This window comes from Sabethes cyaneus, chromosome 3 (genome assembly GCF_943734655.1).
Source record: "Sabethes cyaneus chromosome 3, idSabCyanKW18_F2, whole genome shotgun sequence".
Taxonomy (NCBI): Eukaryota; Metazoa; Arthropoda; class Insecta; order Diptera; family Culicidae; genus Sabethes; species Sabethes cyaneus.
This window is the reverse complement of record NC_071355.1, coordinates 104,742,912-104,768,050: the sequence shown is the minus strand read 5'-3', so window position 1 is coordinate 104,768,050 and position 25,139 is coordinate 104,742,912. Positions and strand designations below refer to the sequence as shown.

Sequence of the window (25,139 nt, the reverse complement as noted above, 5' to 3'; positions counted from 1 at the left end):
GACTTGCGTGTGTCGAACGCAACGCAACGATGTAAACAAACCACCGGGTGCTGTCAAAAAAGTGTGGTTAGGAGCTCCCGTGTAATGCTCTATACGGTATTTTTTACCTATTAGGAACCGACAAAAACAAGGGTGCATAATTCTGGATTATAATTATTTCATGCATTAAACACTTGAAACAAATGAAAAGTATGTTCCAGAACAACACGTATCTTTCAATGTTACAGGTACAGATTTAGTGAAAAGAAAAAGATCTTTTTTATCACATTTTCAGGAACGAAATTTTTTCCATGCTGTTAGGCAATCTGCAGCCATCTTTGTTCGCATTTCAATCTATCGTCGTCTCGGTTTAACATATTATTTCATTTACGTTCTGCGTTGAAGGCGTGTTTGGTGTGAGATATAACCGAAATTACTTAATTACTGAAATAGAAACTTAAATTGTTTCAACAGTTGACATTTTATCAATAATCAACGAAAAATGTATCGCTGTCCAGAGCTAGGCAAAGTCTTGAATATGGTGCTTGCCCTTGCACGGTATAGTATAAAAAATGTAAAACGTAAATTTACGAATTCTTTCAATGAATTGACTTCTGTAATAAATTATCTCCTGTGAACACATCTAGTCGTACAAGAAGTAAATTAATTCATTCAAAACTAAAAAAGTCTGGAATCAAATTGACCCCAAGCTACAGGCTACGTGAAACATAGCCCCATTTGGAAAATTTTAGAGAATACATTTTTAGAAAATCGTTAAGACACAGACACGAAATATCTATGAAAAATACCTAAATTTATTTCATCATGATTGCAATTAATTTATTACCATTGTGCAATTAATTCACAAAGATCATTCAAACATTCCTACCTTTTCTTTCGGAATATTCTGGGTCCAGTATGAGCAGGCTTTGTTGCTGATAGGTGGTTGGTGTCCGATCGAACATTGAAACGCCTTTTCAGAATTAATCAACAAGTGTTTCTCAATTTCACTGCTAGGCTTTTGTAATATATTGAAATGTGAGGTATTTGTTACAGCATCTGTAAGAAAATGATTATAAGCATAAGCATAAGATTATTGTTATCCATTATTCATGAAAACTGTAATTAAAACAATTTGACTAAATAAACGATATTGGAAAAGCGAATCCGAATTGCAATGATTTTTTTAATCAGACCTTTTTAAAAAAAATTTTTGTGGTTTTAACCACTTCTTCTTAAATTTATTAAATGCAGGTTTCTAAGAACAAACATGTGAACGCGCATTATTGTTAATAATTGAAAAAGATAAAATCGTATAAACTAAGGTTTTTTGATTATTAAAAGATGCTGCTTTTCAACAAAATTGCATCCACATTTTCCACGTTATTCCAAAATAAATACACAGAAAAAAATCATGGTAGGAAATCTTTTTTTTTAACTTGTTACCAAAACGACTGCCACTCTATTCAAAATTTTCAATGAAATGAAGAGCTCGTTAATAAGGCTTATACAACTTTGAAAAAAAGTTTATGTCCCTCCCTCCTTGAAAATTTTTCGAAATGTGAAGGGGCAAAAAAATAAAGTGTCATATTATCATGTTTCATTCTTTAGTGATAAGCAGATATTTTACAATTCAATGGGTTTACATCTCTAAATACCTAATAAGTGCAAGTTTAAAGTAATTATCCCGTGAGTCTCGATCAACTTTCTTTACCAACTGAGTTTTCTGATTCCTGCTGCAGGTCATATACGACTATTTTATTTAACCTTTAAGTTTCGGACGTCGGAAATTGGGGTGCTATCAGCCAGACTTTTGGATCCATTTGCTTTAAATTTGGTTTCATTTTAAGCAAACTTGTTTTAAAAGAACCGAGAAATACGACCAATTAGATACTCCGGCATATCAGCTACCGGTATTTTTGGGGGCTCCAAATTAGTCGTTTTATACCGTAGTGTATACCTATGCCCTAATTTTGGATGTTATGGACGTAAAACTAAAGATACAATTTTTACCATGCATTGGATACATGTAGAAAGATGTCTCTGAAGTGTCTTCGACACTTGAAATTTTCTGACTGTTGGCATGTTATGATTATCATTGGGATCAATGGTCGCCCAGACCATAACATCAAATCAAATCATGCTAAGTTATGTTGCTTTTTTATTGAGTTAGATAAGGATTTCCTGTGCGCAGTAAGCATTTTTCCAAACCTTTCTGGTACATTCATCGTTTAGTTATGAATCTTGCTGAACAATTTAAGAGTGGTGCCAATTTAGCACTAATGTGTGTTTTACTTGCATTAAAGTATCTTGGGAGATGATGAGAAAAAAAATACGTAATTTTCCAAGCAAAAAGCAGTGGAGAGACGTGCCACAAAGTCGTCCTAATACTGATTACAAAAAGGCAGGAATGGTTCGACCAAACCGACTCAATTGTGACCCACCTAATAGCACCGCCCCACCCACGCAAAACTCGAAAAAGTTATATATAGAACACCTGCAGAACTAGCTACTATCTACAATACTGCCGAAAAAAGTTCTGCTGTATCCCTTGTACCTACGGTGTCCCAATGCTGCTGCTCCATTGGTGAGTGAACAGCCGTACAGTACTATGAACACAAAGGATACAACACGGCTTCATTCTTCATAACCGCAAACAACAACTTGTTCTACAACTAGCTTTACAAATGTCCCATACACAACTCCCCCAAAGTTCGCCTGGCTGAGACGGCACTGCCAAATTATATCATAAAAAAACATGAAAATTTTGGGAAAAAGTTTCTACCTGATAGATGATTTTCCCCTATGTATAATCAAATTAAGTACACTCAGGTCGGTTTTCACTCGAAAGATGTTTCGCGTAATTCAAAACCGCGTAAAATCCAAAATTCGCGTAAAAAATTTCATGAATTCCAAAATTTCGCGTAAAATTAAACGTGTATCGCTCATTCGCGTAAATTCCGAAAATTGCGTAGTAAAACCATGAAAATTTCTATTTTCGAAAACCGTATGATTGAATAAGAGATCACCTGGAGATTAAAACCAATTCCTTTTAAATTATTACACGTTATGTACTTACTTTTAATTGTTGCTGCATATAACTCATGTTCTCGTTCTAAACTTCCAGCAAGTATCGTAGATGCGCTAGCGCTAATTGAGCTGCTCGATCCTCGCGAACTGGTTGTGATGTTCAGGTTTTGCTTGTGTGAAGAGTCATTCCGATTGTTTACTGTTACCTGATCATTAATAACAGTTTTGAAAGATAAATTTTTACAGTACATGCAAGTAGTATACACAGATAATACAATAAGTACAATGATAATTACTAATCCACTAATAATACTAGGTGTCCATAAAGAAGTTATTTCTACAGTGCGTTGATAATCAATCAACAGTGGTATAGCAGTTTCCTTTGATGGTATACCGGAATCAGTAGCAACTATGTGAAGATGTACTATTCTTTCACTGGTAAAATCTTCTTTTTGCCATATTTGCCCTTTAGAATCTACATAGAAAAACTTTGAGTACTCTCCGCGAATAAAATAGGCTATCTTATCATTAACGTCACCATCAGCTGCCTCTACTTTACCTATTACTAATGGAAAAGACTTTGCGGTATTTTTTACTTTGAATGTATATTGAGGCTTTCTAAATCTAGGTTCCCAGTCATTTACATCCACAACTTCAACTATAACTTCTGCATAGTGTTTGTTTTCACCGTTATCAAGCTCTACTGTAAATGTGTGAAAAGGATGTATTTCGTAATCTAAACGATTTTTCAGATAAATATTACCATTTACATCAATGGAAAAATAACTTAGTTCTGTTTCATTAAGAATTTTATAAATCAAATTGCGAAATGTATTATTTGTGGCTAAACTCAATATTGTATTACCAGGATTATAATTTTCTTTAACTCTTATTTTGTAACGAGGTTTTAAATGAATATTACTATTTGGATTATTTGAAACAACTGGGTGTGAAATTATAACAGTACTCAAAGCGTATCGATCACTATTATCCATTTGTGTTGCTTTTATTACCAATGTTATGGCAATAGGTGTATCTAATTGTTTTGCGATTTTTAATATTCCAGTTTTGGTATCTATCATGAAGTATTCTGACATAGATGAAGAAATGACAGAATATTTCAACGATGTATTTAAACCAACATCTTTATCTATCGCTTTTATGGGTTCAGGACTTAAAACAACGTTAGAACCAATCGTATTACTTTGTATTGTTCCATAGTATAGGTCTTTACTAAATTGAGGATTTTGGTCGTCAGCGTCTTGCACTAAAATAGTTAATGTTGTATCCGAAGATTTTGGAGGAACTCCTTGGTCCTGGGCGCGCAATTTTACAGATAATATCTTATGCGTTTCGTAATCAAGGTCACGTTTTAAAACTAATGTTCCTTCAAGAAGCGATGCAAAAGCAACGAAATTCGAAAATGGTCCTGGTAAAACTCTATATTCAATCGTCGAATACGGGCCGGGTTGATCCTTATCCACTGCACGAATACCCTGTAATATTCTTTTGGGGTTTAAAATATAACTATTGGGCAGCCAATTATCAGAACTAGCTTTAATTGACCTAAAATCAATTTTACGTTCTTATACCATATTATGATTAGGCTGCCTTTGATGTAGCGTTACTACTTTACATCTCAACTGGTTTGCGTTCAACCCCAGCCAGTAAAAATGAAATTTTCTATGACGAAAATCAATTCATCGGGTCTTTCATAACGTGGAAAAAATAACCCCATTTTCATGGTGCTTGTCCGTTGATTCAAAAGTTATTACGGGGGGCATAGTACCGGGCTGGTACCGAATGGCCGAAACACAAATGGACGAATTCCAACAACAGTCACAGAAGGCCGAATCACGAAAGGCCGAATCGCTAAAGGCCGAATCACGAAAGACCGAATCACGAATGGCTGAATCACGAAAGACCGAATCACGAATGGCCGAATCACGAAAGGCCGAATTTTCTCGGAATGCCTAAGTCAACTAAATTTTTGTTGCTCATTTTGTGAGACCTTACACATTTTGAATAAATTTTTTCATCTATTACTCTCCGCGAATTTGAAACATCCCCCTGAAAAACCTTTAAAATTTTCCCCTCTATTGCCTTTTGTTCCACTCGCAGCTCTGTAATGAGGTGAAGGAAAAAAACTTTTCGTGAAATTTTGTGCGTTAGTTTCAGATTTAGTATGTTCTGTTATACTCTGCGTCTTATTTTTTATTTTGGTAGATCGAGTATAGATGATTCATAGTTGTTTCTTCCCCTAAGCGCGAATGATTTACGTTTATTACAGCGTGCGAGGCCTATTGATCGCGACAGTAGCAAATGTGACCCACCGTCGGAAGCGCCAGCCACTGCGGAGGGGCAGTCCTCCCATAGAAACCACCACTATTTAGGTGCATGCAATTTCCTAGGTTTACCGACTAGTAGGGATTATCCCTTAGTTAAGTCCGAACGAGCGGCAGCGAGTCAGGACAGCGTATACCCAACATTTGTGCAGGCTGAAGGCCGTGATTATTTTCGGCAGAATATGACGTTCGGTCATACGTGTTTCAGCCTTTTGTGATTCGGCCATTTGTGATTCGGCCGTTCGTGATTCGGCCATTAGATATATTATGCCATTTGTTATTTCAGCCATTCGTAGGTAATCCATAGTACCTTTTACGCCATATTTATTATTGCTTTATTTCAGAAAAAAATTTCTCGATAATGCGAAATAAATCGATTCGGGTTTGTTGCATTCTGAACATTGCATTTTATACTAATATTTACAATTTTGTTTACATATGGGAACCTCTTCCCCTCTCCCCTACGGCTTCTTGAACATGATCATTCGAAAAACATGAATTGCGGTACATTCGATTGGCGCTAGGAGGCTTAACCGAAACGAAAAATTCCAAAACGACATGAAAGTATATTAAATTGTCTTGGCTTTGACCCATCCTTTTTTTTAATCCGACCGCCTAACAAAATGGCGGACATTCAAACATAAAAGTCAGTTTTTTAGTCGAAAAATTGATTTTAAACGTTTCTAAAAAATATATAAATTGCAATATCGAAAAAGGATGGGTCAAAGACTAGTTGATTTTATAAGATTTTGAACAAAAAAGAATCAAGTGAATTGCTTGAGCCATTATTGAGATATTTATGGTAGCGAATTTGAAATCTTGGTTTCGAGGAAAACGGCGTCGAAGTTTTTATTTTATTCGCTGTGTAATCGCTCAAGACATGGATGCGCGGTACAAATAGCTGTACCTTCGTCAATTTTTCGAAAAATGTTAATCTTTCGATATAGACAATAGAAAATTTCGATTTTTGACGTAGGACTACGTCTCTGTTTACTAAACTGGGAATGGGTAGCACTTTCTGAAAACGAAAATAGAAGCTTAACGTTTGAATGAAAGATTTCAAATGGTAATAACTGCTAAACTATAGAACGAAACTGAACAATTCATAAGTCGTTGGATAGATAAAATGACCAGCAATTTTATATAGGAGTGAGAAAGCAGTTTTATGAAGGGCGTAAGAGGGGGGGGGGGCTCCTATACAAACGAGATACAAATTTCCTCATAACTCGAGAACTAATCAAGCAAAGGGAACCAAATGTTGCATGTGGGGGTTTTTGGAGGTAAGAATTTTTTCTATGGTATATTCAGAAATCTTCCCCTTCTAATAGGGGGGCTCCCATATAAATGAAATACAAATTTCCTCATAACTCCAGAACTAATCAAGAAAATGGAACCAAATCTAGCATTTGGTGTTGGGGTGGGTGTTTTTGTTGGCAATTTTTTTCTATAGTGAATTGAGATCCCTCCCCTCTTTAGGAAGGGAATTATGACCCCTCTCCCCTTCAATAAAGGGGAGAGGGCTCCCATACAAATGGAATTCAAATATCCTCATAACTAAAGAACTAATCAAGCAAATGGAACCAAATTTGGCATGTGAGGGATTTTAGAGCCAGGAATTTGTTTTATGATGGTTTGAGGCCCCTCACCCCTGTGGTAGGAGGATAAGGACTCTCATACAAATAAAACAGAAATTTTTGCGTAACTCAATAACTAATTGAACTCGAGAAATTATAGACTCTTTCTAGTGATGTCCGATTACTTCTCGATTAATCGAACTAATCGATTATCCGCTAAAATAATCGATTAATTTTTAATCGATTGCTTTATGTTCCGATTATTAGATAATCGATTAACTGGCCGATCGATTATGCCGGATTATTTAAAATTGTACTCTAATATCTGGCTTTGAAGTCTGTCGATAAAGATGGGTCAAATCTTAGAAAGGATGTTTAACCCCAAGGCTTTGCTTTTAATCATCCAGTTTGCACGCAGTATGCCGGTTTAAATACCACGCTGAAGCCTAAAAACCAAACTAAACTTTATCTAGATACTAACTGTGCCACCGCCACAATAGATCAATGGTCGCAGTGGAGAATGTACCCAAAAAAAACTGTGCCACCGTCAAAAGATAATTCGAAAATTTGTCAGTCTGTCAGACACGGAATTTTGTAAGAAATTTTTAGAAAACTGGGTAATACCCTTCGTCTTTTTCTATACAAAAACCAAAAAATGCGGTCTCCTCGATTTCTATGTAACTAACCTAAGTCTGACTGCACATTTCAAAACACTCGGGGCAGTACTACGGGACACAAAACTATTTTTTGGTGTCGGGGATTGTAACGAGGTTACAAAATAAATAAGGTAACAAACCCTATTGTCCAATCCCACACACAACCGTCACTAAAAGCCTGTTCGCGTTACCTGCCGTTATCCCCGAAAAAAGGTTAGGGTACCGCGACGGTAAACAAACCATGCTAAGCCCACCGGATGGAACCTGGCGAAACTAGCCAAAGCTGAATTGTCGGTCCCGTCGTAAAGTCCTGTGCTTGACAGGACAGGCAAATCAGTCTGGGGAATGAGCGATTTTAAAGATAACCACCTAAGAGACGACACGCAAGATTGGAAGGGGCTAGAAATTAGAAGACGCGAAGTGATACATGAGAAGACAAAAAGCGAAGTAAACTAGTATTCGGAAAAGATACAATAAGTAGAAGTAAAGTGGAAAAAACACGGGTAGAAAATATAGGCGCTAAAGCGAGGTTAGATTACCTAGTCGAACGAAGCAAAAGACCACCAGCACCCTCCTTCAAACGAAGGTCTTCCCTTAAATCTTGAGAGCGCGACCGACGTCAGTCGGCCTCAACACGTGTCGACCACGAGTGTGTGATCCGATTTTCCGAGCGAGCAGGCAGTTGCTACCATCCGTGGCCCTATACACCATCGATCGTAGGAACCGATCGCCGAAGAGCCAACCGTATGCTATACCCACCATATAACCAATTGTTACTGTCCGTGGATTCAGCACCGTTCGTACCGGCTACCGGATGTCGGACCCGGTCGAACTAAAACATTCGATTCACCATTTGCCACCCACCACGTATTTTGTACGGGCTATCTGTAAGCGGTCTACGAAACCGCTAGTCTAGCACAGCCACCTGTTCATCGGAACATCAGAGACCCTTCGTCGACAAGAAGCAGCAGGCCGTAAGAAAAACTGAAGAAAACTAACCACTAGATTAAGCGAAACGTGTAAATGAAGATCTGTTAACCCTCAATGGTGTTTGCTACGATATGTGTTCTCGGAAAGTGTGAGTCCCCGAATGTGCCCCCCCCCCCCCCAGATCGGTTCGCGAGTTAGCCGCCGGTAGGTTAGTGTAGGATGCCTAGGGGACACTGCACTAGCCGATGGTTGCTCATGTCCCCCTGTTGAGTCGGTCGAATGGATTTAACCGATGTTAGGTTAGTCGGCATTTCGTTCGTAAGTTTATAGTTGAGCGTTTGATGGACCTGTCCTGAGGTATTCTAGCCGGACCGGGATTGTATCGCTAAACACGCTCCTTCACGGCAAGTTAATCCTTGCCTGGCGCTTAAGTGAAGGTTGTCACTGCTTCCTGCCCCAAAACCCATCCCGCCCCGTTAAAGGACGTAAAGGTGATAACCAATCGATTATTTCGATTAATCGATTATGCAGCGCCGATTAATCGATGTCGATTATTGGCCGCCTAAAAAGTAATCGATTGTTAACTAATCGATTAACTAAAAAAATCGGACATCACTAACTCTTTCATAAAACATTAGTCAATAACAAGACAACCAGAAACTATTAATACCCAAGTAACCAGTGAGCACTTAAAGAAGCAGAAATCTAGCCTTTTATTAGCCTCTGGTGCACAACATATCGTGCAGCATAGTTCAATATGCCTATAAAAAGCTGCTAGAAAGCCGGTTTTGGCGAAATATCCGGCTACATTAGTGCTTGGAGATTTACAAATGTCATAGAACGTAACGCCTGTTGCGTAACGGTAAAACGTCAAACATAAAAAAATGTGAAAAATATATTGCACATCCTTTTTTTATCTTCCCTCTCTGTTATGCTTATATGGCGTACTTGGTTGACGTTTCAAGATTGCTTTTTTGTTATTTTCTTTCTTGGTTAGAATTGAACCGCCAGCCAATCTGTCGATTACGTGCCTTGGAGTGGAGGAGTAGGGCAACGCCTTTACCAGTTGATCTGTAAACGGTAGTTGCGAGTCAGCTGTCAATAGCTCTACTTAAATTACCGAAATTCTCAACTCGGATGTTTGATTTGCTTATCAAGGCGGAATGGAGGGAAAGATTTTGTTTTTCACATTTCTTCCATAAGTTGCGCTTTGGGAGAATTACCTACCTTTTATTTTCTTTTTATGTGATGGCATACATGTATATTTCTTGCATATTATCCGTATGCATATGCCCTATACATTCGTGTTGATGTTTATTCAATCGGCGGTGCAGGACTTTGCGCAAGATAAAAAGAGAGGGAAGCATTTTTTCTGTTATCACACGTACGTTCGCAAGGAGATTTCTTGCAAGTGTGAGCAGTGTTCAAAATCTCTTTTGATGCCGGTAACGGCAATAAAGCTTGCTTAGAGCATCTAATCAGCTTTCCATAGTGCTTCAAGTAAATTTTAATTCAGCATTGAGAATGCCATTTTAAAGCTGCTATTGCTTTGACAATGCTGAATTATATCTGGATCTGCAGGAATCAAAAACTGGCAATCCGATGCAAGCGGAATAATTAAACATCCTAGTGATTTTACGCATTATTCAGTTGCTGCTGTTAATTTTGAATTTTGATTTTAATTGAATCGGAATGCCTTGATAAAGAAAACTAACCATATTTTGGGATGTTCGTAGTCGGTGCGGTTGGCTGCGGATTAGCTGTGTTTATGTTTGCAAGCTCCGCTATTTGACATATATTACCAATACTAATGCAATATTCAAATAAACGTTTAGGTTTTTAACGAACACATGAGATGTACAGTACAGTGTTACAGTACAGTCGCACTAACACAATAACGTTAGCCACTTTCGGTTTCGCCTTAACCTTCTGTCTGTACAAAAAATACTTACGTTGTCTGTACATTGCAATGTGGTCCAATCACCGAAATACGTGATCGTGTGATATTGCGCCAAAACGTAAAGTTTTTCGCATATAGTGTCTTTAGGAACATTTTTTGGTATAATAAGCCCCTTCTTGTGAGAGAAGTCTTTGGGTGATTAATTCCCTTAAAAGTGAGATAAGAAATTTATTTTCTCGTACATTCGAGATACAGGTTTGATACTTTCGGCAAAGTTGTAGTAAATATCAATGCAAACAACTTTGTCAAAGACACTATTCTTGTATCTCTTCATGTAAATTATCTATGAAGCGTTATTCGTGGCCAAACCCTTTAAAACAGTTTTTAAACTCTAACTTATTCTGGTCAACTTTTACGTGTTCATAGTGTTCTGGAATGTTGTTTATCTTTCTAAAATCAACGTTTTTGTGGAACATTATTATACCTGATTTTTTGAAGTTTCGGAGATGTTGTGCTTTTTTGATGAAAAATAGTACTTCTTTGAGCTTAGAGGGTTGGCATCGCTGCCTTCATAGCGACGTGTGCGTTTTCGCGAGTCGCCAAATTTTCAACAAAAAGTGGATTAAAACCGATTTTGCTTTGCGTAAAAGCCGTCTTAAACTGAAATAAAAGTGGAATCGTGGTACGGAGCAATGGAGTTTGGCAGAAAAGTGGTGTTTTTTAGCTGAAATTGTGAAATTAATAGCAGGGCTTCAGTGGATTATCCGACGCTAGTACAGTTTTTTTCTGCACAAATACCTATACAGCATGTGATATAGCCAAGTAATAGAGAGTAATTCCAATTGGAAAATTGTGCGATGCTCTTTCATTCTCAGTATCAGTAGTGGTGTGAACAAGGGCTCTAATTTCGAGAACGATTGAATTAACGGCGGTGCTTCGACCTGGTGTTTTTTCTCTTTTTCTCCTGTATTTAATTTGAAATTAAGATAATGATAGTGTGTGCACGGTAAGGAGTGAATAATGCTTGGAGAAGACGGACATCGGCGACAGTAGGGTAACGACCCCAGAATTCGCCCCTTTTATCAGGTTTTTATGCTGTAAAATGAATAAATCGCCATATTATTATAAAATCAGCCCTGAACTAAGACAAGTATGACTATATATTAATATTCTATCTATTTTGGCTATTCGGAATCGCGAAAATTGAAATTTGATAGCAAAAGACCCAATTTTGAGCAGGAACCTCTAGTACCACATTTCGCCCATAGCGATCCAAAATTCGTCCCCTATGTGACCCAAATTTCGCCCACTTGTTATTTGTTGCAAATTTCCCAAATAACCTCAATTATTTTATTAGAATTGTTGTTACTATTATTTAACATTAAGATTATATCTATTCAATGATTAATATAGCAATCAATTTGTATCACGAATTCGTTAAATGTAAATCAAAATTGAATTAAACTGATCATGATCACCTCCTGATACCTGATTCAGTAAAACTAAAAAACACAGAGAAGGTGGGTTTTTACTAAATGTCCATTTTCATTGCAGTAAAATAAGGCTTTTGACACTCGTCAAAGATATTTAAAATGAATGGTCCTGTTGGTGCTTTTTTGGTCCTTTGTGGAATTCATTTTCACTATTGATATGTGGGCGAATAAATACAATTCAGTGCCTACAGAATGGTACAAAGTTTATTTTAATAGTTTAAATAAGCTTAATGATTACTTATATCATTGTTTAGTAATTTTTTGGGAAAAAGTAAATGTTTACTGTGAACAATAAAAAATTAAATGAACTGGAAAATCTAGATAGTCGGCTATATATATTGACTAATCGAAGGTGAGACTCGAGTCCACAACCTAATCTCTTCCCCAAGAAATAACTAAGCTTAACTGCTGTATAGTCAATAAAAAGATGAAGAAAAAAAATTGTTTAGTAAATCACTGTCTGTAAACAGGTATGCCGGTTTACTGTATTAAATATTCCTGGTAACTGCTAAGCATACCCATCTTACCTACTCAACTAGGATATTTTTTGACTAAGATATTAGAGTTTTCATGATATTATCGAAATATTCTATTTTATCACCACGATTATTTCTTTGTTGTCTGCATTGCACATTAAATACTTTTCAAAGTTTTATGACAACAATTTTATTGCGCTTAGATGCTTTAAAATAGTCGACGGATTTTTCGTGTGATTTTCCCATAGTCAGATTTATTCCCATGACAAGAAAAATTATGATTTTTGAGAATATTATGCGCGTCTTATTAATTCGTGCGGTTTTAATCTTATTATCAATTTCGATGTCGATTATTGCTAAAACACTTGGAACATTTCGTTTGGTAGAAACCCCATTAGCCCATGTTTAGCAGGTAATTATTTTGTTAGATGAGTTCAAATGAAGATATTATGTGCTTTCTGCATCAAAATATTATTTACTCGATGCTTTCACTCACCATTTTGATAAACATAAATCAGCGAACAAACTAATCGATTGTGACTTGCTTTTGCTTATGGGTGGCATATTTGCATATATTTGATAGATGAGGGCGAAAACTGGTTCACGCAGTAAGTTCGGTTAAGTATATACAGATTCGACCCGGGCGAATTTTGGAACTCATGTGATTTACAATACCCAGTTTTCGCCCAGTGCATTTATGTTCTCTTTTCAGCAGAATTGCGATAAAATATTAAAACAAAAGCACAATTATGAAATTTGAAACAGATATAACCAAATTGATGCGAAAAAAGTGCAGAAAGATACGATTTTCCATAACTTTTCCTCAATTTTATTTTTCGTGCTCGTTCTTGAGAATGGAAAAATCGCGTCTAAAATACAATACCTATTTTTCAAACCACATTAAATCATTAAAATACATACAACAACACAACGAATTGTATTCAAATAACTGAAAACTGAGTTAAATCTATACCTATAAAGAAGGATTTCTGTCTGTCTGTCTGTCTGTCTGTCTGTCTGTCTGTCTGTCTGTTTTGTGTTCCTTATAGAATCAAAAACTACTGAACCAATCGGCGTGAAAATTTGCATGTAGAGGTTTTTAGGGCCAGGAAAGGTTTTAGTGATGGTTAGAGACCCCTCCCCCCACTCAGAGGGGGGGCTCCCATACAAATGAAACACAAATTTCTGCATAATTCGAGAACTAATTAAGCAAATAGAACCAAATTTGGCATGTGGGTGTTTTCGGTCACAAGAATTTATTCTAGGGTAATTTGAGACCCCTCCCCTCTTTATAAGGGGAATTATAACTCCTCTCCCCTTTAAGAGGGGGGGTTTCCATACCAATTTCCTCATAACTCGAGAACTAATCAAGCAAATGGAACCAAATTTGGCATGTGAAGGTTTTCGAGGGCAAGAAAATTTTCTATGTTGAATTAGGACCCCTCCTCACTTTAAGAGGGGGGGCTCCTGTACAAATGAAATACCAATTTCCTCATAACTCGAGAACTAATCAAGCAAATGGAACCAAATTTGGCATGTGTGTGTTTTTGAAGACAAAATTTTTTTCTATGATGAATTGGGACCCCTCCCCACTTTAAGAGGGGGGAGGGGCTCCTATACAAACGAAATACAAATTTCCTTATAACTCGAGAGCTAATCCAGCAAATGGAACCAAATTTGGCATGTAGGTGTTTTTGGAGGCAAGAATGTTTTCTATGATGAATAAGAACCTCTCCCCACTTTAGGAGGGGGGGCTCCTATACAAATGAAATACAAATTTCCTCATAACTCGAGAACTAATCAAGCAAATAGAACCAAATTTGGCATGTGGGTGTTTTCGGTGACAAGAATTTATTCTATGGTAAATTGAGACCCCTCCCTCTTTATAAGAGGAATTGTAACTCCTCTCTCCTTTAAGAGGGGGGGCTGCCATACAAATTTCCTCATAACTCGAGAACTAATCAAGCAAATGGAACCAACTTTGGCATGTGAAGGTTTTCGAGGGCAAGAAAATTTTCTACGGTGAATTAGGACCCCTCCCCACTCTAAGAGGGGGGGCTCCTGTACAAATGAAATACAAATTTCCTCCTAACTCGAGAACTAATCAAGCAAATAGAACAACATTTGGCATGTGGGTGTTTTTTTTGGTGACAAGAATTTATTCTATGGTGAATTGAGACCCCTCCCCTCTTTATAAGAGGAATTATAACTCCTCTCCCCTTTAAGAGGGGGGACTTCCATACAAATTTCCTCATAACTCGAGAACTAATCAAGCAAATGCAACCAAATTTGGCATGTGAAGGTTTTCGAGAGCAAGAAAATTTTCTATGGTGAATTAGGACCCCTCCCCACTTTAAGAGGGGGGGCTCCTGTACAAATGAAATACCAATTTCCTCATAACTCGAGAACTAATCAAGCGAATTGAACCAAATTTGGCATGTGTGTGTTTTTGGAGACAATTTTTTTTTCAATGATGAATTGGGACCCCTCCCCACTTTAGGAGGGGGGGTCCTGTACAAACGAGATACAAATTTCCTCATAACTCGAGAACTAATCCAGCAAATGGAACCAAATTTGGCATGTAGGTGTTTTTGGAGGCAAGAATTTTTTCTGTGATGAATTAGGACCTCTTCCCACATTAGGAGGGGGGGCTCCAATACAAATGAAATACAAATTTCCCCATAACTCGAGAACTAATCAAGCAAATGGAACCAACTTTGGCATGTGAAGGTTTTCGAGGGCAAGAAAATTTTCTACGGTGAATTAGGACCCCTCCCCACTCTAAGAGGGGGGGCTCCTGTACAAATGAAATACAAATTTCCTCATAACTCGAGAACTAATCAAGCAAATAGAACAACATTTGGCATGTGGGTGTTTTTGGAGGCAACCATTTTTCCCATGATGAATTAGGACTTCTTACCTTTTTAGGAGGGGGGGGGGCTCCCATTCAAACGAAATACAAATTTGCTCATAACTTTAGAACTAATCAAGTAAATGGAACCAAATTTGGCATGTGAGAGTTTTAGATGGCAGAATTTTTTTTCTGTGGTGTATTACGACCCCTTTCCCTTTTAAGAGGGTGGGCTTCCATACAAATGAAATACAAATTTCCTTATAATTTGAGTACTAATCAAGCAAATGGAACCAAATTTAGCATGTAGGAGATTTTTGAGTCTTGAATTTATTTTATGATAGTTAGAGACCTCTCACCCCTGTGGTAGGGGGATATGGACTCTCATACAAATAAAACAGAAATTTTTGCGAAACTCAAAAACTAATCCAACTCGAGAAATTCGAGACTCTTCCATAAAACATTAATCAATAACAAGACCACAAAAACTATCTATAGTAACACTAGATCATTCAGGACGAGCCGGTCGCGAGTGTTGCCGGTGACCCGCCGTCGGAAGCGCCGCCCACTGGGGGACTTGCAAAACTCGAGAAGTGATAAAGATCATCCGAGATTCATGATTTATGTACAACACAGGTTAATTTGTGGCAATACGAAGTTTGTCGGGTCAGCTAGTTGAATATAAATTAAACTAACAACTTATAATTCAACTATATATTGAGTTAAATCACGTGAATACCAATGGGAGGGCGAATTCTGAGGTGGGGGCGAATTGTGGGGTTCTTACCCTATACAGAAAAAATGGAGATGGCTTCTATTAACTCCCACAAGTGACTTGAGCATAGCAAATATAGTAGTAGGGATAAGTATTGAGCTCGATGACATTTGCCTTACGCACGCGACGTTGTGCTAATTGTTGATGCTGTTGCTAGATTTTGCAGGTTTTTTTTTTGCTTTCCTTCGGTTATACTCTGGTAAAAAATCCAGCCTGTTGAAAAAGATACAATTTTATATACTGATTATAACCCGTAATCATTAACAATATTGTTTTTCACTTTCATGAACATTTACATTTACGCTTGTGACTGTTCTGCTATCGATCCTTATTGATCCTGGAAATTGATCGATTTTACGACGTTTTATGGTTCAATAGCATAATTATTTTCTTTTGATTAATTTAGGTGTATATTATTCACAGCAGTTTTCCACAAATTTTCGAATATGCGGCATTTTATGGATAGTCTGGTTGTTTAGTTTGCTTAATGAGACGATGAATTCATAAAAAGGAATAGTTTGATAGCATGCCTCGTAAAGAATGCTCTAGTTTGACATGCTCAAAGGCATTTGATATGCTGCTGACGGTCTTGAAAATCAGTTTTACTATTTTGCCTATACAATTTTTAAATAACCGCTATTAATAGCCCCAAAAATAAACAAGAAAATTTTTAAAACACTAGGCGTTGCCTAGTTCGTAAGGCAGATTGGGTAATTTAATTTCGAGTATTAGGGTCCTAATTACCCTTCCTAACCTTACAAATGTAGTTTTGGGCAAGTATTATATGATTTAAACTAATTTTTTTGGAAAACCAAACTAATCTATTTTCAGAGAGCGAAATAAGGCGCTATATCCTTGGCCAATTGCAGCCTGGCTTCTGGTCTAAATGCCATTAGTTCATCCCTGAGGGTCCGGAGTATCACTTAACCTTTATTAGCAAAGATACTCCCAACGATTGTAAATAAATCATCTATGTATATGGGAAGCGTTTGGTACGGGAGGTCCACGCTTTCTTCCTTCCCCTTGATTTCAAGGAGTTTAATGGAATTAGGTATTTTTTCTGGTTCCACTTGATTCCTTGGAATTCTCTCTGCGGTACATACTGCGCAGTTGGCCTGGCCGTTGACAAGAAAAATGATTGATTCAAGTAATCGTCATTTTCCAGGATGCCTTCCAGTAATTGGCTGCGTTAGTGTGAGATTAGATTAGATTAGATTAGAAAAATAGTACTTCTTTGAGCTTAAATATTTCCCAAGGTGGCAAATGGTGGCAGATCAAACAACTCGTACTTAAAAGTCAAACTATATTAGCATGTGCGTGTGTCATCATGACTTAAGTCTAACTTGACGTAGTTTCATTTTCGTATTGTGTCTCGTTCGGTGTACACGTACTAATGTTCAAGTTACGTTCGCTGATAATAAGTAGGTTTCGAAACGGTGCTGCATGCAGCACTATTTTTCGTGACATCTCGGCATAAAAAGACGATTTGCAATTACAAGTGACACCAAAAACACGCAACCGCGAAATATTTCTGAATTACATATTTTGTGTCGCGAAATATTTTGTGAATATCACAATATAGGAGTTAAATGGAAAAATCTCTCCAGTATTCGAAATTGAGATTCTACTATGCTGCCCAAAAATAACTCTTTTGAATAAAATTACAAATTTATCACAGAAAACCAAATAAATGTGATACGTACCTGGTTCCAATTATTGCATTTTCAGATATATTTACTGAGTAAGGAGCACCAATCCATTTTGGCGAGTTATCATTCACATCAGTTACATGAATATTCACAGGTATGAGAAAGCTCTGAAAATAGTTATAATAAAAAACAATAGTTATAAATATAAACAATATATAGTTATAATAAAATACAATTATAATAAAAAACAATATTATATTTTGCGTAGTCTTCCAACTTTCGCCATGTGACCTCTAGATAATACCTGCTATGATATGAAAGCATTAAATGTGCGTCGTTATGGTATAGAAATGTGGTTCTTACTTAATTCACTGGTCCCGATTTATCTGCTCTGCAATTTCGGAGTACTAATAAGGTGTAGATTTCAGTACATACTTCAAAAAGGGCCTAAGAAGGTTTGGTTTGCGTCGCCGACCAGGATAACTAGTATTCTGAATTAAGTTATTTCCGATTTGCACTTGTCTTGCTGTTGCTATGACTAATCGCTTCTAATATATAAGAGCCTTTAGTTGTCCGTAAAACCGTAGTACCGTGAACTCGGGTAAAATTGATCACATTTTCACAAATTTTAGTATCACAACCAGGGCCCGACAACGTCACCTTCAATTGCATAGCGTCACTCAACAATGAAGTAGTGAAGGTTCGGTTTCAACAGAAGCAACACCGCTTCAGTTTCAAACTGGCTTCAATCAGCGTCAGCGAAACGGGTTTCACTTCGTCATGACCATCGGTTACAACTTTTCATTTGTACTTTTCTATCAAATATTCAGAAAGAGGCCAGTTAATATGAATGCAAATGAATTAAATTTGAGTAACATTTCCTGCAACGCCTATTAAAGTTAACCTTGTCAATGTCAACAAATCGTGCCTGACCTTTTGCCGGTCGTCAATTGGAACAGTTACCAACTTCAACTGAAGCTTGCTCGAAACATTCTGTTCAACAAGTGAAGCAAGTCACTTCATGTAAGAAACGAAGGTAAGAGAAAGTCAGTTTCATTTATTTGTTTCGACGATGCCGGGCCCTGATCACAACTGCGTTTTTTTGAAAACACATAGCTGTATAAATGTGTAAATGTAGGTGATTTACGTATACACTTTTCACCTATCTAGTAAAAAAGGTAATTTAATTCTCCTCATATACGGGAGCTTGACTGTTTTTGTGTAGTTTCATTTCGCTATGCAAGCATAAACTGATCTCTTGCTTTCTCATGCAACTGCCATATGGAACGTTTGTGGAAATTTGTGCAAAGTATTGTCTGTCTGTATGGAATAGAGATTTATAAGAGTGCAAAATCTATACCTATAAAGAAGGATTTCTGTCTGTCTGTCTGTCTGTCTGTCTGTCTGTCTGTCTGTCTGTCTGTTTTGTGTTCCTTATAGAATCAAAAACTACTGAACCAATCGGCGTGAAAATTTGCATGTAGAGGTTTTTAGGGCCAGGAAAGGTTTTAGTGATGGTTAGAGACCCCTCCCCCCACTCAGAGGGGGGGCTCCCATACAAATGAAACACAAATTTCTGCATAATTCGAGAACTAATTAAGCAAATAGAACCAAATTTGGCATGTGGGTGTTTTCGGTCACAAGAATTTATTCTAGGGTAATTTGAGACCCCTCCCCTCTTTATAAGGGGAATTATAACTCCTCTCCCCTTTAAGAGGGGGGGTTTCCATACCAATTTCCTCATAACTCGAGAACTAATCAAGCAAATGGAACCAAATTTGGCATGTGAAGGTTTTCGAGGGCAAGAAAATTTTCTATGTTGAATTAGGACCCCTCCTCACTTTAAGAGGGGGGGCTCCTGTACAAATGAAATACCAATTTCCTCATAACTCGAGAACTAATCAAGCAAATGGAACCAAATTTGGCATGTGTGTGTTTTTGAAGACAAAATTTTTTTCTATGATGAATTGGGACCCCTCCCCACTTTAAGAGGGGGGAGGGGCTCCTATACAAACGAAATACAAATTTCCTTATAACTCGAGAGCTAATCCAGCAAATGGAACCAAATTTGGCATGTAGGTGTTTTTGGAGGCAAGAATGTTTTCTATGATGAATAAGAACCTCTCCCCACTTTAGGAGGGGGGGCTCCTATACAAATGAAATACAAATTTCCTCATAACTCGAGAACTAATCAAGCAAATAGAACCAAATTTGGCATGTGGGTGTTTTCGGTGACAAGAATTTATTCTATGGTAAATTGAGACCCCTCCCTCTTTATAAGAGGAATTGTAACTCCTCTCTCCTTTAAGAGGGGGGGCTGCCATACAAATTTCCTCATAACTCGAGAACTAATCAAGCAAATGGAACCAACTTTGGCATGTGAAGGTTTTCGAGGGCAAGAAAATTTTCTACGGTGAATTAGGACCCCTCCCCACTCTAAGAGGGGGGGCTCCTGTACAAATGAAATACAAATTTCCTCCTAACTCGAGAACTAATCAAGCAAATAGAACAACATTTGGCATGTGGGTGTTTTTTTTGGTGACAAGAATTTATTCTATGGTGAATTGAGACCCCTCCCCTCTTTATAAGAGGAATTATAACTCCTCTCCCCTTTAAGAGGGGGGACTTCCATACAAATTTCCTCATAACTCGAGAACTAATCAAGCAAATGCAACCAAATTTGGCATGTGAAGGTTTTCGAGAGCAAGAAAATTTTCTATGGTGAATTAGGACCCCTCCCCACTTTAAGAGGGGGGGCTCCTGTACAAATGAAATACCAATTTCCTCATAACTCGAGAACTAATCAAGCGAATTGAACCAAATTTGGCATGTGTGTGTTTTTGGAGACAATTTTTTTTTCAATGATGAATTGGGACCCCTCCCCACTTTAGGAGGGGGGGTCCTGTACAAACGAGATACAAATTTCCTCATAACTCGAGAACTAATCCAGCAAATGGAACCAAATTTGGCATGTAGGTGTTTTTGGAGGCAAGAATTTTTTCTGTGATGAATTAGGACCTCTTCCCACATTAGGAGGGGGGGCTCCAATACAAATGAAATACAAATTTCCCCATAACTCGAGAACTAATCAAGCAAATGGAACCAACTTTGGCATGTGAAGGTTTTCGAGGGCAAGAAAATTTTCTACGGTGAATTAGGACCCCTCCCCACTCTAAGAGGGGGGGCTCCTGTACAAATGAAATACAAATTTCCTCATAACTCGAGAACTAATCAAGCAAATAGAACAACATTTGGCATGTGGGTGTTTTTGGAGGCAACCATTTTTCCCATGATGAATTAGGACTTCTTACCTTTTTAGGAGGGGGGGGGCTCCCATTCAAACGAAATACAAATTTGCTCATAACTTTAGAACTAATCAAGTAAATGGAACCAAATTTGGCATGTGAGAGTTTTAGATGGCAGAATTTTTTTTCTGTGGTGTATTACGACCCCTTTCCCTTTTAAGAGGGTGGGCTTCCATACAAATGAAATACAAATTTCCTTATAATTTGAGTACTAATCAAGCAAATGGAACCAAATTTAGCATGTAGGAGATTTTTGAGTCTTGAATTTATTTTATGATAGTTAGAGACCTCTCACCCCTGTGGTAGGGGGATATGGACTCTCATACAAATAAAACAGAAATTTTTGCGAAACTCAAAAACTAATCCAACTCGAGAAATTCGAGACTCTTCCATAAAACATTAATCAATAACAAGACCACAAAAACTATCTATAGTAACACTAGATCATTCAGGACGAGCCGGTCGCGAGTGTTGCCGGTGACCCGCCGTCGGAAGCGCCGCCCACTGGGGGACTTGCAAAACTCGAGAAGTGATAAAGATCATCCGAGATTCATGATTTATGTACAACACAGGTTAATTTGTGGCAATACGAAGTTTGTCGGGTCAGCTAGTCTTTTATAAATCTCTATTCCTACTTCACAAATACAACAAACTTTTAATCAATTTCATCCGACTGACGATCCTTTTTGGTTTATATCTGGCTCAGCGCGTTTTGGTCCTATTTTTAAAAAACAAAATTGAATTAAATAACAAATCAAATTCAAAATCGCCTTTTTTCCCCTAATAAAATCGCAAAATTCTATATTCCATTAGGTTGTGTAATATTACTTTAAACTATAATATTAATCGGAATGATCGTCGCTATTACTTTCATCACTGTCGCCGATTTTATCGTTGTCAGTGTCATACAATATTGTGTAGCACAACAACGCGATTGCGAGCAAGCATTCTTCGAAAAATATCTTCCATTATCCTCTCTGTCGTATATTTTCTCGAAAAGTAAGTATCATTGATGCTTTATATTGTTGTTGCGCGATACCCAAGCTCCAGAATTTGTGCGGATCCAATGTTCAAAAAATGTCTTGCAGTATCTCCGTCATTAGAATTGCCCAACCCTGGTTTCGAGCGATCAATAGGCAAGTTTGAATGCTTATGTATGTTTGTATCTGTAATTTCCATGTTTCAACCGTTTTCTTTTCAACATTCTGACCGTTCACTTGATTCGGCAAATAATAATATGGCCCGTCTGCCTTAATTTCTCCTTTTGGAGACACTGCTGCCAGTTACCCTCATACATTCGTTAATTTGCAGAATCTATAAAATGAATCGTAAGAGTTATTATTAATAATCTGCCACATTAAGAACGATCAGGTGCTGTTAGAATCAGTAGGATCGTTGAATTGGCCCCGTAATTGTCCTGTACTCGCGAAGTCTGTCGATAAAGAAGGGTAGTTTCTAAAGATGGTTATCCCCAAGGCTTTGCTCTGCACCTTCAACGATTTATTTGTAAAGAATAGGATAATAGCAAAAAACAAGTTAAAAACTAGCACAGGTTGTTTGGAGCATCAAAAGCTCACCCGTCCGACTTCGCTTATATGTGCGCGTCAACACTAAATTTCCATTTTCTCGTGGAGTTGCAAATAGTTGCAAAAAAGCCACACACCCTTCGAACCGTCACAATCTGACGCTCACAAAAATATACAACATTCGACGGCACCTCGCGGCATAAAAAGTAAACGCCAATTTCATTGCGCGAAATAATTGCAAAAACTAGCATTTGCGAAGGAAACGTTAAGCCTTGTAAAAGTATACCGTGGACCCCCGTTCGTTTGACCGTTTTTAATCTGAACACTTTTTAATTTGAACCCCGTTGGTTTGCACGACGTGCAAATTAAAAATGGTTCAAACGTCATTCTCAATATGACAACATTTGCTTATGCAGACAATGCACATAAACACGATTTGTTTGTGCTGATCTACCGTGTTTAAACTGTTTCACATTGCGTTTTCCCAACGATTATGGTAGAAATCCGATCGGAGAATGAAATATTCGCTGCTTGCAACTGCCAACTGAATCAAACCACTAAAACAATAACAAAGAGCAGGGCAACCAGTTCACACAAGTTCCAGCATATTTAGGGTTACCAGTTCTTCAAATTAAAAACTAACCCCTTTAGTTTGCATGAGGAATCGTTCAAACGAACGGGGGTCCACTGTATATATATATATATTACAAAAAAACTGAATTCGCATATAACGCTAATGAAGTACACTCAAGTCTTTTTTTACACGGTTTGTTTTTTTCGATTACTCGAAAACGGTGCAGCTAAGCAACTATTTACAATCTACGTGAGGAATGTCGAGCTACTCCCAAGTGTATTGAGAAATAAATGAAAGGTCTCTAAGTTACCCTGTTCTTAATACTCAAAAAACTAAACCGTGTAAAAAAGTACTTGAGTGTACATACCTTCAGAAACGTTATCCATTTTGGTTGATTGTTATTTGATAATGCGGTAACGAACTACATGCGTTATTGCCAAGAGACACAAAACGTATGCAAGCCGCACTAGCAAAGAGTCTCTCATACACCGACGTTTGACAGTACGCCAAATCACAAATCTACATTGTCGATAGTTGATATTACAGGATCTGATAAAATGACTTATTCTACGTGTAATTATATCACAATATGCCATAAATAATAACTTCCGATTTTGGAGGTTTTGGCCAGGTTTTTAAGGTTTCCAACCACTGCACTGTGGTCCAGAAAGCCAAATTAAGTGGAAAAAATTGTTTACTCAGTAGTCGTTGATTTTAGACTACGTCTTAGCAACAAAATCTTACTTTAGGATGCCGCTTTTTTGGCATGAGCTATTTTAGGGTGACCCTTACATTAACCAAGATCCAGAAATTATCTTCAAAACGAAACAAGATAGAACGATATTTACTTCAACAATTTTAAAGCTTGAAGTATTTTGAGTAATATTGCAGAAGACGAAATCCTTCTATCTCGAACCGTTTCCATATTAGAGCGATTTTCCTGAGTCAAGTTAGGGTGACCCTGCTATTTTGCGATTTTTCTCCATAACTTTTTTATTTTGCATTTCTCGCAAAACACTTTTGCTCACTCAGATGACTTTTGAGGCTCAATAAGACGCAACTTTTCGTGAAAAAAGAAATTGGCTGTCTACTTTACTTCTACACTTATATTAAATTTTATGATAAAAATAGGCCGTTTTCAAATGTTAGTGTCTCAGAAAGGTGCAAGCAGAATTAAAATCGGCTAATTACGTTTGAAAGATCGTGATTTTTTGTGTATAATATCAAAAAATAAGAGAGTGGATTTTTGTCTATCTCAAATAAATCAACTTTTAATATGTGTGGTTTTAACATATTTAAGTATATAAAAGTAAACGAGTTGCGCCATAACTACGGAACGCCTTGACTGTTCTTCAGCAAACTTGGCGTACATGTCTCTTGATACAAGTGAATCAGCGCAAGGGGTTGACAAAAAGGTGGTCGCTAAAAAGGGGGGGGGGAGGTCCAAATAAGTAAAAGTGGCTGCGATCATCTTGCATTAAGGGGCGAACCAGCCACAGGCTGAAAACCTCTCAAATATAGAATAATAATAATAATAATATCTTGCATTTGGTCTGTTAGAAGTTGTACAAGTGGCTGGGAGATAAGATGAAGAGCGTGTGAAAAGATGGGAGGGTCACAACTACGGAAGTAGAACAATATAAGGAAGGCTTTGTGTCTCTTTCATTATCTTCGGAGAGACGTACAAGTTGCTGTAGATAAAAGGGTCGCTGACCGAGGAGAGCTAATCAAGGGGAGGGGTAGATATGTCTAAATAAGGAAAAAAGCTTTGTTTTTTGTATTATGACAATTTGCAAACCGAAACGTAGTGTTGTGAAGCCCGCATTCGTGTGGTCCAATTTTGTCTCACGATTTTCTTCTAACGAACACATATGCATGAGCATTTCTTTCGGATTTATTTTCTGATATTCTTATACACTGCGACAAGTTTTTGCCATAGTGTATTTAGTTATCACCTCCCAGTTGGCCTCGAGATATGATGCTGGTCTAATAAGCCAGTCGTCATATGTTCGAAACCCGACTGGGAGAGCCTGTTAGAGTCAATAGGATCGTAGCAACTGGCCCTGCAATTATCCT

General features: G+C 37.5%; 1 protein-coding gene across 2 annotated transcripts in view; it reads right to left on the bottom strand.

The window, feature by feature from the left end:
- Positions 1 to 879: 879 nt before the first annotated feature.
- Positions 880 to 25,139, bottom strand: part of LOC128743218 (cadherin-99C-like) — a 65,759-nt gene continuing 41,499 nt past the window's right edge. The window contains exons 4-5 of one of the 2 annotated variants that reach the window (XM_053839751.1): positions 17,713 to 17,825; positions 880 to 1,038 (exon numbers count right to left, since the gene is read on the bottom strand). In XM_053839751.1, the coding sequence (XP_053695726.1) occupies positions 993 to 1,038; positions 17,713 to 17,825 (159 nt within the window). In that variant the 3' untranslated portion in view covers positions 880 to 992. Of the gene's footprint in view, positions 1,039 to 3,103; positions 3,216 to 17,712; positions 17,826 to 25,139 lie in introns of those variants that run through there. The other variant, XM_053839752.1, reaches the window with a different exon arrangement.